The sequence below is a fragment of the Equus caballus genome, chromosome 19 (genome assembly GCF_041296265.1).
Source record: "Equus caballus isolate H_3958 breed thoroughbred chromosome 19, TB-T2T, whole genome shotgun sequence".
Classification (NCBI taxonomy): domain Eukaryota; kingdom Metazoa; phylum Chordata; class Mammalia; order Perissodactyla; family Equidae; genus Equus; species Equus caballus.
Genome location: NC_091702.1, coordinates 19711663 through 19726339, shown reverse-complemented (window position 1 = coordinate 19726339; position 14677 = coordinate 19711663). Strand labels below are relative to the sequence as shown.

General features: G+C 37.3%; 1 protein-coding gene across 34 annotated transcripts in view; it reads left to right on the top strand.

The window, feature by feature from the left end:
* Positions 1 to 14677, top strand: part of MECOM (MDS1 and EVI1 complex locus) — a 534617-nt gene that overhangs the window by 511393 nt on the left and 8547 nt on the right. For 18 of the 34 annotated variants that reach the window (XM_070242597.1, XM_070242584.1, XM_005601789.4 and 15 more), the window contains 4 exons: positions 5815 to 5981; positions 7050 to 7127; positions 10146 to 10315; positions 12524 to 12668. In XM_070242597.1, coding sequence (XP_070098698.1) covers positions 5815 to 5981; positions 7050 to 7127; positions 10146 to 10315; positions 12524 to 12668 — 560 coding nt within the window. Of the gene's footprint in view, positions 1 to 160; positions 188 to 5814; positions 5982 to 7049; positions 7128 to 10145; positions 10316 to 12523; positions 12669 to 14677 lie in introns of all 34 variants that reach the window. The other 16 variants (XM_003363384.5, XM_014732735.3, XM_005601787.4 and 13 more) reach the window with 1 other exon arrangement.

Here is a 14677-nt window from a genome sequence, read left to right as displayed (position 1 = left end):
AACATTTAATTTTAATTTCCAAAGCTTTTACTCAAGGTACAGTTACATGATAAACAAAAATGACTAAGTTAGTATAAATGTCAGTTTCTCAAAGGATAGATTGCAATAAAGATTCCGATACAGAAGTAATTTTTTGTTTTTGTTTCAATTTTGCTCCCAGTTCCAACTGCCTGATCAGAGAACTTGGGTAAGTTTCCTACTTATGTTTTTGACTAGAATAATGTAGCATTAGAAGGAAAGCAATTTGTATTATAAATTGCTGTGTAGACATAAAGAATTCTGAGCCCCTTTTCATTAAATGATATGGCTTCACCCAGTAGTTTTTCAGCTTTGTCAAGCAGCAAAATACTTTCAGTTATAACTGGACATTTAGTGAGCTATAAATTGTTTACAGAAAGAAGTTTGTTCTGTAAATCTGACCCATTCCATGTAATTTGACCTCATGTGGAACTCTTTCTAGGCACTTGGGAGCACGTTGTTAAAAGAGGCTTCGAGATGGGTCACTAAGTGGAAACAGCCATTATTTGAGGGAGCCAGTATCGGCATGTTAAAGATGCTTTTGATAAAGCCTTCAAAAGAATCAAACCTGAACTTATGTGCAGACACAGCTGACATTGGAATTCACATCCATATATCCTAGGCAGATCTTGGTTCTTGCTATTTGGAGAAATAAGACTAAATGTTTAAAAATCCGTATCTAACTAGTGATTGGATCTTTTAGCATTGGGTCACACTTCCTCAACTTTCGGTTACTACTTCCAGATACAGTCAGCTGTCAGCCACTAAGGGATAGCTTTATTTTTTACTCAAGAAACAAATAATACTGCTTATTTAGTTTCCACTCCCAAATAAACCTTGGGTGAATAGAAATATATTTGGTTAACATATATTACAAAATTTCCTCTGAGTCTATATGCTTTTACTTCTTCATTCTCTTCTTCACTCAGAATTATACTGATCCTGAGGTATGGGTAAAATCTTGAGATATAATTCAACTTTCTTTTAGTCACCATAAATTATATATAATTATTTTAAGTTGGCACACTTTAGCCCTTACCTATTTCCTCTGTCTCATGTTAGTTTTCCTTTATCAGAAATTCCTCCATTTTATTTCTTCTGTGGAATATGAGATGAATTGTGATTTTTCTCATCCTGATAGACTTTTAAGGATTAAGTTCATTTGTTTCAAAAGTATAAGAGGAGAGAGAGAGAGACTTCCTCAGGGAAAGTTGTGTAGTAGATGGAACTGTTCTTTGATTATCCTGGCCTATATTTCCAGGTTCCTCGTCTGCCTTTCCTGGCAGAGGTCTGTCTTGAGTACCTCGTCTCATGGTCCTCATCCTTTCTAAGGCAGAGTATTACTTGACAGTAGCTATGCTGTCAGCTGCTTCAAGCATAAGGTGCTCTCCCCTATGTAAATGGGCATTGGCTCTACCCACTTAGACAGCCAGTTCCCATTTTAAGTTAGATTCCCATTCCTGATAATATGATGGTATAGCAACTGCCATTGCAATGCTTTGGAAACGCTCCCATTCTTTGAATCATAGGTTTTTCAGAACTATTGTATACATGTATTATTATAAAATGTATTATTAGTGGAAAACATTAAAATATTAAAGTTTATAATTTTTAGTGGTAAAAAGACTCTAAGGGATTTCAGAATCATGACTGCTGAATGTGATACTTGGAATAAGATAACCATAAAATATGAATATTTACTTGTCCCCCAAATGGCCGTGATTTTGAGATTTCTCAAGATTATCAAGTGAGTAAATATAGAAAACTACCAAATCTACAAACTTTCCCATCATAAGTTATTTATGAGAAGTTAGTTATTTTATGATAAAGGCATGTGTAATCTAATTTGTGAAACATTAGGTCACATAATTCATGGTGCCGTTGGACATATCGTTTCGTATAATCAGATTGTCACTTTAATAGTTTTAATGAGAAACTTCTTTATGTCATCAATTATCGGCTGCCAGATAATAAATGTGAGGCTAAGTGCTTAGGACCCAGTTGATGATATCTTGCCTGCTAAAATGTTTTTAAAAATACTAACTTTATTTGACTAGAGAGATAACTACATTTTTTGGTAGGAGCTAGGGAATTGTGTTTAAATATTAGTTTGCGTCAGTATAGAGTTACTAGCCTCTTGGGGACTGGAAGGGGGTGAAATGACTTCCTCTTCCAGACATCTGGCTGCAGATACCATCAATGACTATTATATATGTAAGTAGAAATTACTGTTCCGTACAAAAACCTGTCATTTACTGATCGGAGATTAGCTGATGACATTAATAGGACACAGGGCAATGCATTTCTAAAATATATGCTCATTTTCCTCCTTTATTTTCCCCATTCTCAGCAAATTTCTTATTCATGGTAGTACACATTGCTCTCTTCATTGGATTCTTCATAATTGAAAAATATGGATAGCTAGATTCTGTTCCATTTATCCCAATTCACCTTGATTTTTAAAATACCAGGTCAGACTTTAAAATGAATGTCAATACTTCTACTCCTGTAAAATGCATATTCTTTCAGGAGGATCATCATGAGTCAACACAGATAACTAGAGAAAGTTGGAGTTTTGACCCACACATTAGATAAAGCTCATTTCGATCCAAAACCTTAATCCAAGATATAGAGTAGGGCTGCTATTGGTGACAGAACTGCTAAACTAATTCAACTGGCTGATGTTGTAGTCCCTTCTGTTTTTCCTAATGGGGAAACTTATTCTTTTTAGCTGAAGTCAAGTGCTATAAGAGCAAATCTTATGAAGATGAAAGAAAGAATTCAGTGATGGCTCTTATGTTGCTTTAGTGGTTGCTGGCTGAGCAGAAAGCGGTGTGTGTGTGTGTGTGTTTGTGTGCGCACGCGTGTGTGTATGGTGTTAATAGCTACCCTCAGCTTGCTTCCCATCTTCCTTCTCTCTCCCTTTCCCCCACTGCGATTTAATCCCCTTTTCCTTTCATACCAGAAACCAAAGCTGGGGGTAGCTTCTAAGAGAGGCCCTCTGATAACCCCTATTCTTTTTCCTATTATCTTTAAGAATGTCGTTATTTAGTCATCAAGCCCATAATATATTTTCTTGTTTCCTGATAGTTTTCCCAAATTGAAACAGTTTGAGGTAAAGTAATCACAGTGATCTTTCTTCAGAAGGAGCTATTAGCAGCTACTAAAGCAAGACACATTTCTCAACAGCCAATTGCTATTAAATGACTTGAAGGACTTGTAGTTTATATGTGCTAGAGATGAAAGCCGAGAATAATAATAGTCATGAGTAAGCTATTTTCCATATAAAAGGAAAAGTGTTTCTATAAGATGTATTGCCACAGGAATCTGAGTGTGTCAGCAGGGCAGACACTCAAATGATTTAAAACCACTAGATAATGAAACTTTACTCAAATATTAAATGTACATAAATAAAACATTTATAATCATCACCCACACACTTACTATTCTTCCCAATAAATATATACGATCATGACCCTTACCCTTGCTTGTTACTGCTAATCAGCTTGAAGGCCAGAGGTCATTTTTCACTCAGATAATTTATTCCACGGAGGGTGGGATATCAAAATGCTTTTCTGCAAGGAACAATTAGAAGGAATAAATGCAAATAAAATAGTATCATAAAATATTTCCAGATTGATTTTTAATAAATAAAATCCAAAATAATATGAAAATGCTAATGCTCTGGCTGGAGGGGAATAATGAGTGTATTCTGCAGGGACAGAGTTTCCGCCAGCCTCTCTGAGCAGCATCATCATTCCATATCTCTGCCCTGTGATCAGTATGTGTCAAAATCCTTCATAGTGACAAATGCGCTGTCCACTTGCATCTGTGGAGAATGTTTTAGCAGCTGAGTGATTATGAATCAAACCCCTGAGCTTACAGCCCCTACCGCCTCCCAATGTGTTCACATTTGTCGTCTGACAAGTAAATGTATCTTGACTTTCCTCTGAGATTTTTTTGCACCGTGTTTGATGAAAGACATTTGGCAAATTGGCAGTGGTACCCTGTATGTTGCAATTTGTAGGGAGCATTAGGAGTCCAGGCATGAAATGAGAGGGCAGGCTCCAGGAGAAAGGGAAAAGAAAGAGAGCTAACTACAACATGAATAGTCATTTGAGGAATCAAATGTACAGTATTCCCTTTGTAAGAAGAGAATCACGTTCAGGCCATTCTGTTCAGATTTTGCTCGAGTTGAAGAAGTCAATGGTATTCTATCCATCTGCTTGTCCACGGAATATATGTTTTGTTAATTTTCCTTTTGAGTAGGATGCCTTGCCTTTTTTTTAAGCTGACCTGGTAAATTAGGCCTCCAACTCTGTCCTGCCATCTCATCAGCAAGAGAGACATCCTTTTGGGATTGAACAGTTTGAGTGTGCAGTTGTTACCATTTTCATCCCTGCTTGGAGCCTTCTGGTCCACCACCCCAGCTCTTTGAGAAACGTACAGAGTGCATGTAGAGAGCAAACACCTTTTTAACAGCTTTCTGAGCTCTCCAGTGGCAGAGTGTCCTGAGATGCAAATAGATAATGGGTGAGTTGATTTAACAAGATGGCCAGAGAGTTTGCTTTTCCTACTTAAAAATTCAGTATTAAGCAGCTTCCAAATAAAATGTGAGCACTGAGGAAACAATATTTTGGGAGAGTTGAAAGAAAGGCACGAATCCTTCTAACTGTGCACCGTGAGGATCAAGCTATCTTTAAAAGTAGATGCCACCTTCTGATTGTGACTCTGTCAATACGTGAGCAGGTGGGACAAAAACTTGAAGCTTATAAGCAAAATCAATTAGGTTGTTTGAGGGGAAGAGTTAGTCAGGATAGTTTTTCTTCAAGAATATTTATCTAAGAGTGTCGTTACACTACCTGTTCCCCATATTTTATAATGCTCGTGCCGAGTTACATGAAGTTATGATGATATATCATGAACTGTGATTTCAACTCACTCTTTGTCCAGAACTAGTTAATATTTCATCAAAATTCTTTGTATATGGCTCCACTTAAAAATCTAGGGGGCCAGCCCCGTGGATGAGTGGTTCCACATGCTCCGCTTCAGCAGCCTGAGTTCGCGGGTTCAGATCTGGGGTGTGGACCTACTCCACTCATCAGCCATGCTGTGGAGACATCTCACGTACAAACTAGAGGAAGATTGGCAACAGATGTTAGGTCAGGGTGAATCCTCCTCACCAAAAAAAAAAAAAAAGAAGAAAAAATCTAGTATATCAGATATTAACTTAGCATAGTCTTAGGCAAAACACTTCTTGCACGTTCAATGTTTTCTTGCTGCATTACACACATTTGGCTTAAGCTGTCACTTTCAAACACTTGATGTTTTTCACGCTGTGAGTTCTTTTCATGGGACGCTATGCGTCCTGTGGTTATTATTACCTAGGCAATGCATACTGGCCTTTCTCTATAATTTCTGGTTTACTATTGATTTCCATCACATAATACTAATGTTGTATTTTAATTCAATAAAAAATCTAATTTGGCTTCATTATCTGACGTGTATTTCACTGCTCAGTTGTATATCAAATTATTATAAAATGATCTAACCAAGGTCTTATGAAAACATTCACCCAGCATTTTACAAACTTGGTTCTACCTTCGCTATTTCCAAGATCAATGGATTTTCTTGTTGTTTGTCTAATACTGGGATATTACAACCTCTTTCTACAGCCCATTGCATTCAGCAGATTTGATGCTTCCTCTTATTAATGATTTCTTGGTTTGCTAGAGATTATTCCAGAAGAAAAGATGTTGGACCCGTCCTTCACGGTCTTGTGCTTTTCCCTTCCAGATGTCAGCTATTGAAAACATGGCGGAGAAGCTGGAGAGCTTCAGTGCCCTGAAACCTGAGGCCAGTGAACTCCTGCAGTCAGTCCCCTCCATGTTCAACTTCAGAGCGCCTCCCAGCGCCCTGCCAGAGACCCTGCTGCGGAAAGGCAAAGAGCGCTACACCTGCAGGTATCTGCGGTCAGGGAGGGCTGGCCTTCCAGAGATCTCCCCTCTGCTTTCCAAAGGCCCTGCTGTTTGCTTTGGAAATTATTCTTGATTGGATGATTAATAGCCACCATGATAGATCTCAAGCACTTCAAAGTACTCTTTATTTAGTGAGATATAAAAATACTGCTTTTAAAAAATTATTATTAAATGAGAATTTTAACACAGGCCATTTGGTTGTGATAAATGAGTTTGGAAACAGTCCAAATACTATCTACTTGTTTCACTTTGATATTTATGAATTTTCTTTCACAGTTAATTATTTTCATCCAAAGGTATTCTACTACTGTCCTCAAGCATACATTTATTAATTGTCATGGCATTGAAGAATAAGGCCATTAATGAAGGACGAATAAGGTCGATAAGTGAAGAAAGCTAGTTAATAAGTTTCTTGTTACTCGTCAGTAGTACAGTGAAGCTTGTTTTCTTTTTTTTTCAATAAATCGTGCTTATCATTTCTGAATTGTCTTCAGAAATTTGTGGCATCTGACTCAGGCATATCAATTTATCTGCTCTTTGGAAAATGTGTCACTTGCTTTCCAGAAAAGCTTTTGTAAGAACATATCTTGATGGATGAGGTCTTAGAATCTTGTCTGATCTGATACCACTCAATGTACAGAGCATTGTCACTGTGGCTGACACGTAAAATGAGTTGAAGCATTTGAAGTCTGTTTACATCAACCCAGAATCACAGACTCTTGTCATTTTTTTATCCCCTTGTCTGGTTCAGTTTTGTGAATATAAAGATACAGAGTTAATAAAAGAGGCGTATGGAGGTCATCAAACCTAAAGTCTATTTTCATAAACCACTTGCTTATGCATGAGCAAATCCAGCAGATCTTATAAAGCAGCCTTTATTTGTAGAGTTATTTATATCTGTAGAATGGCTTTGTTGCAAATTTTAAATACCAAAGACATGTGAGTTCCATGTAAGATTAATTAAATCAGGAATAAGCATCTGGCTTCTATGCAGCTTGAGTGAAATAAAGTCTATTGTGCTGACTTTCTCTTATAAACATCTTTTCCTAACAGATACTGTGGCAAGATTTTTCCAAGATCTGCGAACCTCACACGGCACTTGAGAACCCACACGGGAGAGCAGCCTTACAGGTTTGACAAAGATTTTTACTCAGTATCTCGATCAATATTATAATAAATAAAGTGGACTCGTTGCCACAATTTTAAAGTAGGCTGCTTTTGTGCATGTCTGAATGTATGTCTATTCTATTTTGAGTGAAAGAATAATTAACGAACAGCTAGGATAAAAATGAGAAGAGTCTTAATTTCTTTAATCAAGGCTTCTTACATCTCAGTTTAAAAGGTCTGGCAATGTCTAGTACAGAATAGGTGTTTAAGAAATGTTAGCCATTTAAAAAATCATTTAAAAAATAATTTGGTGCTCCTCCTTCCCAATAATTAGTGCTATTTTAATGGACAATAATCATGACATTGCAGTCCCTCGCTTTTCCAAGCCTTAAATCTCTGCTAGAAGTTAACAACCTGTATATAACTTTGTTTTCCCAGTACAGCTAAGTCAATGTCCACACGTCCCACTAGGATGTTTAAAGAATAAGCTTTAACCTGGGGAGGAAGAAGAAAACCTGGAACTGGCATAGAATAGGTAAAATAGAATGTATTACAGCGAGAGGAGTAATCCACCAACAATTTCTAAAGTGCCTCTTAGCCTATTGTGTTAAATGTCAACATCAGTCATGATCTTGATTGAAATGTCAAGATCAGTCCCACATGACACGTGGGACGGGTGTCTAATTTTAATGTTATCGTTTACTAAAGAATGAAAATAATCAACATTCTCCCTTCCAGTTTTAAAGTATAATCTATCTTGTTTAATGTGCGATGCCTTGCACAGCGTATAGGTACTCATAAATATTTCTTCAAAGAATGAATGTTATTTTTCTTAAGTAATATCATAATTTCATTCTGCTTTGAAATCCTTATGCATTGTATATGTAAAATCATTTTTGTCTGAATGCTCAATTTTTCCATTAAAATAAGTAAGTTGTTTATGAGGTTTCAAAGACATTTTTACGTACAAGAATAAGAAAATGGACAGACCGGTGCTTAATTGAAGATAATTGAAGTTTTAGGAGAAAACTAGAGGGACTTAAACTCAGAAAATAATACAGTGTTTTCTTACATGTTTGGCTTTCTTACATGTTTTATAAATCACTAATCGTTAAGTGATATTTCTACTTTCTGTGTGATAGAATGCACGTGCTATAATAGGTCTCAGAGAGATATGAAAATGGGATGTGTTAGGTGATTTCCCTTTTCGAGAAAATTTCATATCCAAGTAATTCTGCTTAAGTGGAAGGAAAAATTTCCACATTTACATTTTTTAAGGCCAAGGGTCTGGTATGCAACTATGATATCATGCCCATTTTACTCTTTCTTTGTACCTGAATTCAGTGATTTTATTCTACCCCATAAATGGTGCTATTATTATATGTATTTTTAAAAACACAAACCAGAATTTTGGCATAGCTGGAGATCTTAATTATTTGTCCAGCTCCTTTATTTTATAAGTAAAAATATTCAAATCCACAGATGCTAATTGCCTTCTCTCAAGTCTGGTATTAACAGATCCGGAATTACAACCCAGGCCTGCAGCTCTCATGTCAGCGTTTTTATCTCATAGCATGATCTCAAAGCCTCCCTTGACCCCTGTGTTCACATCCAGTGACAAGGAAGGCTGGGTCGTGTACTGCTCAGGATTGTGTTGTGTGTTCATTTTAAGAATTTCTGAGCCTTAGGCTTTAATCTGATCTGTCCCTCAACCACTTACTAATTTACTGGAGTAGAATGGAATGACTTTTTATTTGGGAGCACTCGACCTTTTGGCCAAGACATTAGCAGAGGAAAGATACCAACTTACAGATGATTACTATTGGTTAGAAAGTCCTTATTGGCGGATTTTATTCCTATTAGAGTGGATGATGTTTATTAGATTTGGAAAAGCTTCTCCGCATACAAGCAGAAAGTTGGAAGCATGTCAAAGATAAAATCTCTCTTTCTCGTGATTTGTGTGGAAAACGTTTTGAGTGAAAATTTTTCTAAAGTGTTGGACGGGAGTACAGTTTTTTCTATTAGTATTTCCTAGGTTTTTCTGCTCAGTACAACGTAAATGTGCTAGTTGTACTATGTTCTCATCCCAGTGGGCTTTGGAAGTTGACCAAGTTATTGCAGAGAAGGCTATGACTCCATATATGTATATATTTTTCAACAGCAGAGGCTAAAATATTACAACTACTATCAATGTGAGATTTCACACATTTTTTAAGTAATATTATGACTGAGGAAAGTTGAGGAATCTCATGGTGCCAGAATAGTTTTTTAAGGGGGAAAATTAAATCAGTCCTTGACCTGGTTTATTGATACTATGCCAAAGTACCTAGCTTAACAGATTTGTTTTCTCCACCAAACTAACTAGACTTCTGGCATCAGGGAGAGACAGCCCTAGAAGCCCAAACACTTCGAGTGGAATGGGGTGATTTCTGATGTAGAGCGCTTGAACCAGTGAGCCTGCATTCAAAAGTGGGAGGACAAGGGCCCTTCACACATGGAAGAATGAGTTAAGGATTTTCTGCCGGCTAAGTTAGAAATCTTCACTTAAAAGTCATCTGGAGAAAAGTGGAGTTTTTCTTCCAAGCTACGCACAAACGAAAAATCATAGACACAAATAATGCAATGTTTACTTTAAAATGCCAGAGAAGACCCCATAAATTACCCCTTTCTGGTGGCGAGAGAGGGATTACATTTTTATTTTCTGACTAAAGCAGAACTTCAAGGTAATTTATGATTTTTTTTATCTCATGGAAGGCAGAAACAATTAGCCAACTAATAATAAGTGCCTTCCTGAAAGATAGACCTGGTTCAGAACTGCCACAGACTCTTTAAGAAAAATAGAACTGGAAAATTGGAGGGAAAGGTCATGAAAATCTTTGAAGAAATCAGTCTATTTGAACTGAAATCTTGACTGTGTGAATAATGCCTGTGCCTTTTCTTTAAAAGTTGTTTTATGGGGGTTAATTTTGGATATCTGGTTTACTCGTCTTGAGAGATATTTTGCGATTTGCTTGCAAGTATTTTCTCTGTGTTTATTTTCAGATGCAAATACTGTGACAGATCGTTTAGCATATCTTCTAACTTGCAGCGGCACGTTCGCAACATTCACAATAAGGAGAAGCCCTTCAAGTGTCACTTATGTGATAGGTGTTTCGGTCAACAAACCAACCTAGACAGACACCTAAAGAAACATGAGAATGGGAACATGTCTGGTAGGTACTCGGTCGTGTTATGAGGAGAAGAGGGCTTAGCTTTCTTATTTTAAAAGGTAATTGTGATCTTTTTTCTCTGATTCCACTTTGACACCAGAATCAGATCCTACTGTGAAAATTGGCAGCACATTTCCTTTCAGATTTTAGCATGATGTGATCATTGAATAATAGACAACTCAGGACCTCATTTGGATTTTTTTTTATTCTCCTGGATTTAGAGCCATCGCAATAAGCAACCTCAAGCGAAGAGAACCATGACCCACATTCACAGGAGACTTGTGAATCAAGAGTTTCTAAATTGCAGGGAACAACTTTCAACCTATTGGCACAGACTGTGGCCCCCAGGCATGGGAGGATTGCCAGGTGGCAGCCCCATAATACCATGCTCTGGGTATCAACCCAGAAATCACGGCTACTTTTGCAGAAGGCCTGCAGTTCAGAGAACCACTCCAGGGTAACTTTTTTCAAGATCAGTGATAGAAGATTGTCGACCAGATCAGAGCTACCTAGAGCAGATGATTTGTGATTTTGGTCACAAATTCTGATGCAGAATTAAGTTGAGAGTAACTGGCAAAAAACTTGCCTTCCCTTAACTGACACTTGCCAGCACATAGAAAAAGAGATGGTCTGTTTTCTTGCCTTTGGCTTCTAATGGTTAGATAATAAGCCATTAACTAATATTTTCCAGCTGGCGTATGTGTGTGGAGCCAACCTGTACAGCCATAATTTGTTTCTAAAGAATCGAGAAAATTCTTGGGGGCGAGCATGGAATTTAGGAGAAGAGATTTTAAGAACAGAAAAAAGTTGGATTTACACAAAGTAGTAATTATTACTTAAGGAAATTATTTTATTATTAATCCTTTCTCCACTGTACAAGCACATTTCTTATGACCTTGGATGGCTACGGCTTAGAACTATATCCTGTTCACTTCCCTCAAAGCCAAAAAATCTAATGATCATGGTTTAAAAATATCAGATTTTAGAGACAGAAGTCTAAACCAATATGCAAAACTGGCCAGACTGTCTAACTGTGTGTACTCTTAGAGTTTACCACTATAACTTTTCCAATCAAAATTATTTCAGAAAAAAATAAGTTAAAAATGTAACATGAAAGTTAAATATTTATCTGTCAACCCAGATTATAACTTCTTTAGGCTGGGAGATGTTCTAACCTCTTGTTTTTGTCATCTGGACTATTGTGATGAACTCTTAGACTATAGATATTTTGTGGGCGAGATAAACAGCATGAAATGAATGTTAGTCTAAAGTTTGACCACATATAAAGTTTTTATAGTGTCTAAATGTATGGAAACCTTACAGCAATCTTGTGATACAGGCATTATGATTCTGGTTATATCAGTAGGAAGCTGAAGATCATCCGGCAATCAGCAGATGCAATTTTGTCCTCTAAATACTATACCACCCCAATCTCTGGGCTGGTGTCTTCTGAGTCTACCCACTGCTTAGCCACCAGATCAGAATGTAGAATTCTCAGCATGTTTTCAGACTTTGTTTGGTAACATACTTTAGCACAGGAGCAGTAAACATATATTGACTGCAACCAGGACTGGGTGTGCAGGATCTTCTGGCAGAATCTATTTAAGACCTTTCTATAATTTGCCTCACCCTATCTCCTCCTTGTAGGAATGAAAATGTTCCCATGTCACAGTGGGAATAGGAAGAATCCAGTGGGAGAAACAACATCTTTCAGATCCTGTACTTCATGATTTCAGTAGTTCAAAACATTCTCCAAGGGACTTTTTTTTTTTTTTTTGTAAGATTGGCCCTAAGCTAACATTTATTGCCAATCTTCCTCTTTTTTTTTTCTTTTCCTCCCCAAAGCCCCAGTACATAGTTGTATATCCTAGTTGTGAGTCATTCTAGTTCCTCTATGTGGGACGCCGCCACAGCATGGCTTGATAAACGGTGTGTAGGTCCGTGCCCAGGTTCCAAACTGGCCTCTGGGCCTCTGAAGTGGAGCATGCAAACTTAACTACTTGGCCTTGGGGCCGGCCCGCTAAAGGACTTTGATTAGCATGTGCCCTATGGTAAATTGGGAAGACTTTGACCTCCTAAAGTTGCCATTATTAATATTCAAAAGAGCCTGTTTTAGGAAACAACATTGATTAAATGAAGAAGGAGTGGGGTTCAAAATAAGTTGCCATATAGTTAATAGTCCTATTCACAAAAGGCTTTCTCCCCCCTCAGGTACGGCAACATCATCGCCTCATTCTGAACTGGAAAGTACAGGTGCCATTCTCGATGACAAAGAAGATGCTTACTTCACAGAAATTCGAAATTTCATTGGGAATAGCAACCACAGCAGCCAGTCTCCCAGGAACACAGAGGAGAGGTAAAACTGGATTTTTCCTGTTTAAATGGTGTGAGTTCCGAAATGAATGTTTTCCAATGCATTTTCTCTGCTCACTTTCATGACACTACTATTACTCCTACCCCCAACGGCTGGTATTTATTTCGTGCAGATTAAAAACCAAAGGGCCAGCCCCAGTGGCCTAGTGGTTGAGCTCAGCGTGCTCCACTTCAGTGGCTCGGGTTCAGTTCCAGGACGTGGACCTACACTACTCGTCTGTTAGTGGCTGTGCTGTGATGCTGCTCACGTAAAAAAGGAAGAAAAGAGGAAGATTAGCAGTGGATGTTAGCTCAGGGGGAATCTTCCTCAGCAAAAAACAGACAGACAAACAAAAACTAAATGCTCTTCTAAGCACTTTACTATGTCTATTAATGAATTTAATTATCCTAATAACCCTATGAGATATAGCAACGGTTATTATGTAATTTTATCAGTGAAGGAGTGGAGACTTTGAAGGTTAACTAGCTTGCCAGAGGTCACAAAAGTAATAAGTGGGATTCAACCTGGGCTTTCCAATTCCAGGGCCCATGCTTTTGCCACCATACTCTTCTGCCTCTCTTGAGAGCTAACTAGAATATTTTATCAAAACTTGTCAGGTAGAAAGGAAAGCCACCACAGGGATTCAGTTGAATCACTGGCCAATAGTGGTTACTATTATATATGATATATTATAGATAGTACAGATAATATGTGACTGTACATGTTATATGACTATATGCATATGACTATGCATATCTGTATATATATTTATGTATTTATGTCTTGCATATTTATATATGAAATACCCATTTAGTGTCACCCAAGTATTTTTTACACAGAAACCATTTGAGACGTCTTAATAAGATTCTGTCACTATCTTATATGCTCTCAAGTGGATGCTCATTTAATTCCGGTGTGTTTGTTTCAGTGGCTATAACCATCCTTGTTTTTAGTGACCTGGTACACTAGCTCCCTCTTGTCAGCATCAACATCAAGCATATATGGTGTAATTAATAAAGAAACATTTTTAATGCTGCTGATAATAATTAACACTTACCTAGTATTTTACATTTTATGTGATGTTGATGAAACATCATTTCACCAAAACTACTGGATTTAATTTTTCTTATCTGTAACTTTTAATTAAATATCTCACATTGAGAGCTAGGTTTTTCTGAACATAATTAAATTAGGATGCTGCATTGTAAATTTTCATGTAACATGAGAGTTCTATTATGGGCCAGTCCCAGTGGCCTAGTGGTTAAGTTTGCCACACTCTGTTTTGGTGGCCTGGGTTCGGTTCCTGGGTGCGGACCTATACCACTCATCTGTCAGTGGGCATGCTGTGGTGGTGGCTCACATACAAAAAGAGGAGGATTGGCAGCAGATGTTAGCTCAGGGTGAATCTTACTCAGCAAAAAAAAAAAAGAAAAGAAAAGAAAAGAAAAAAAGAAAGTTCCATTACTTTTCATCACACAAATATTATTTAACCATAATAATGTCTTCTAGTTTTGATGCTATTAAAAGTCAAAGTTAATTATTTTAGGTAGTTTTTCCATTAAGGCAAGCTTCAGCTAAACATTATTTCCCAAGATAAGGTAGAAATATATAACCTCTTCTTTTCTTCAACTTATATAACTTAACTAAACTCTATAACTCTTTTAACTAAAGAAAAAAAAAGAAGATGTGCTGTTGCATGACCCTTCCCAGCCTCTAAGAAGTCTTATAAAAACTACAACTTTGTGCAGTTGGAGTATCTTTCTCTCTGCTCACCCATTTGTATGTGTGTGTGTGTGTGTGTGTGTGAGAGAGAGAGAGAGAGGGAGAGAGAGAAAGATGAGGCAGATGATAAGTACAAAGTAATAAGGACAAGTAAGAAAGGAGTCACAATCTTACGTTTTGATCATGATATTTACAAATAAGTAATATTGAACCAAAAATACCATCTGGGTTCTGAGATGCCTTTTCAGATTTTCTAGCTCTTAAGTGGAGACCTGTGAGCCCATAGAGCT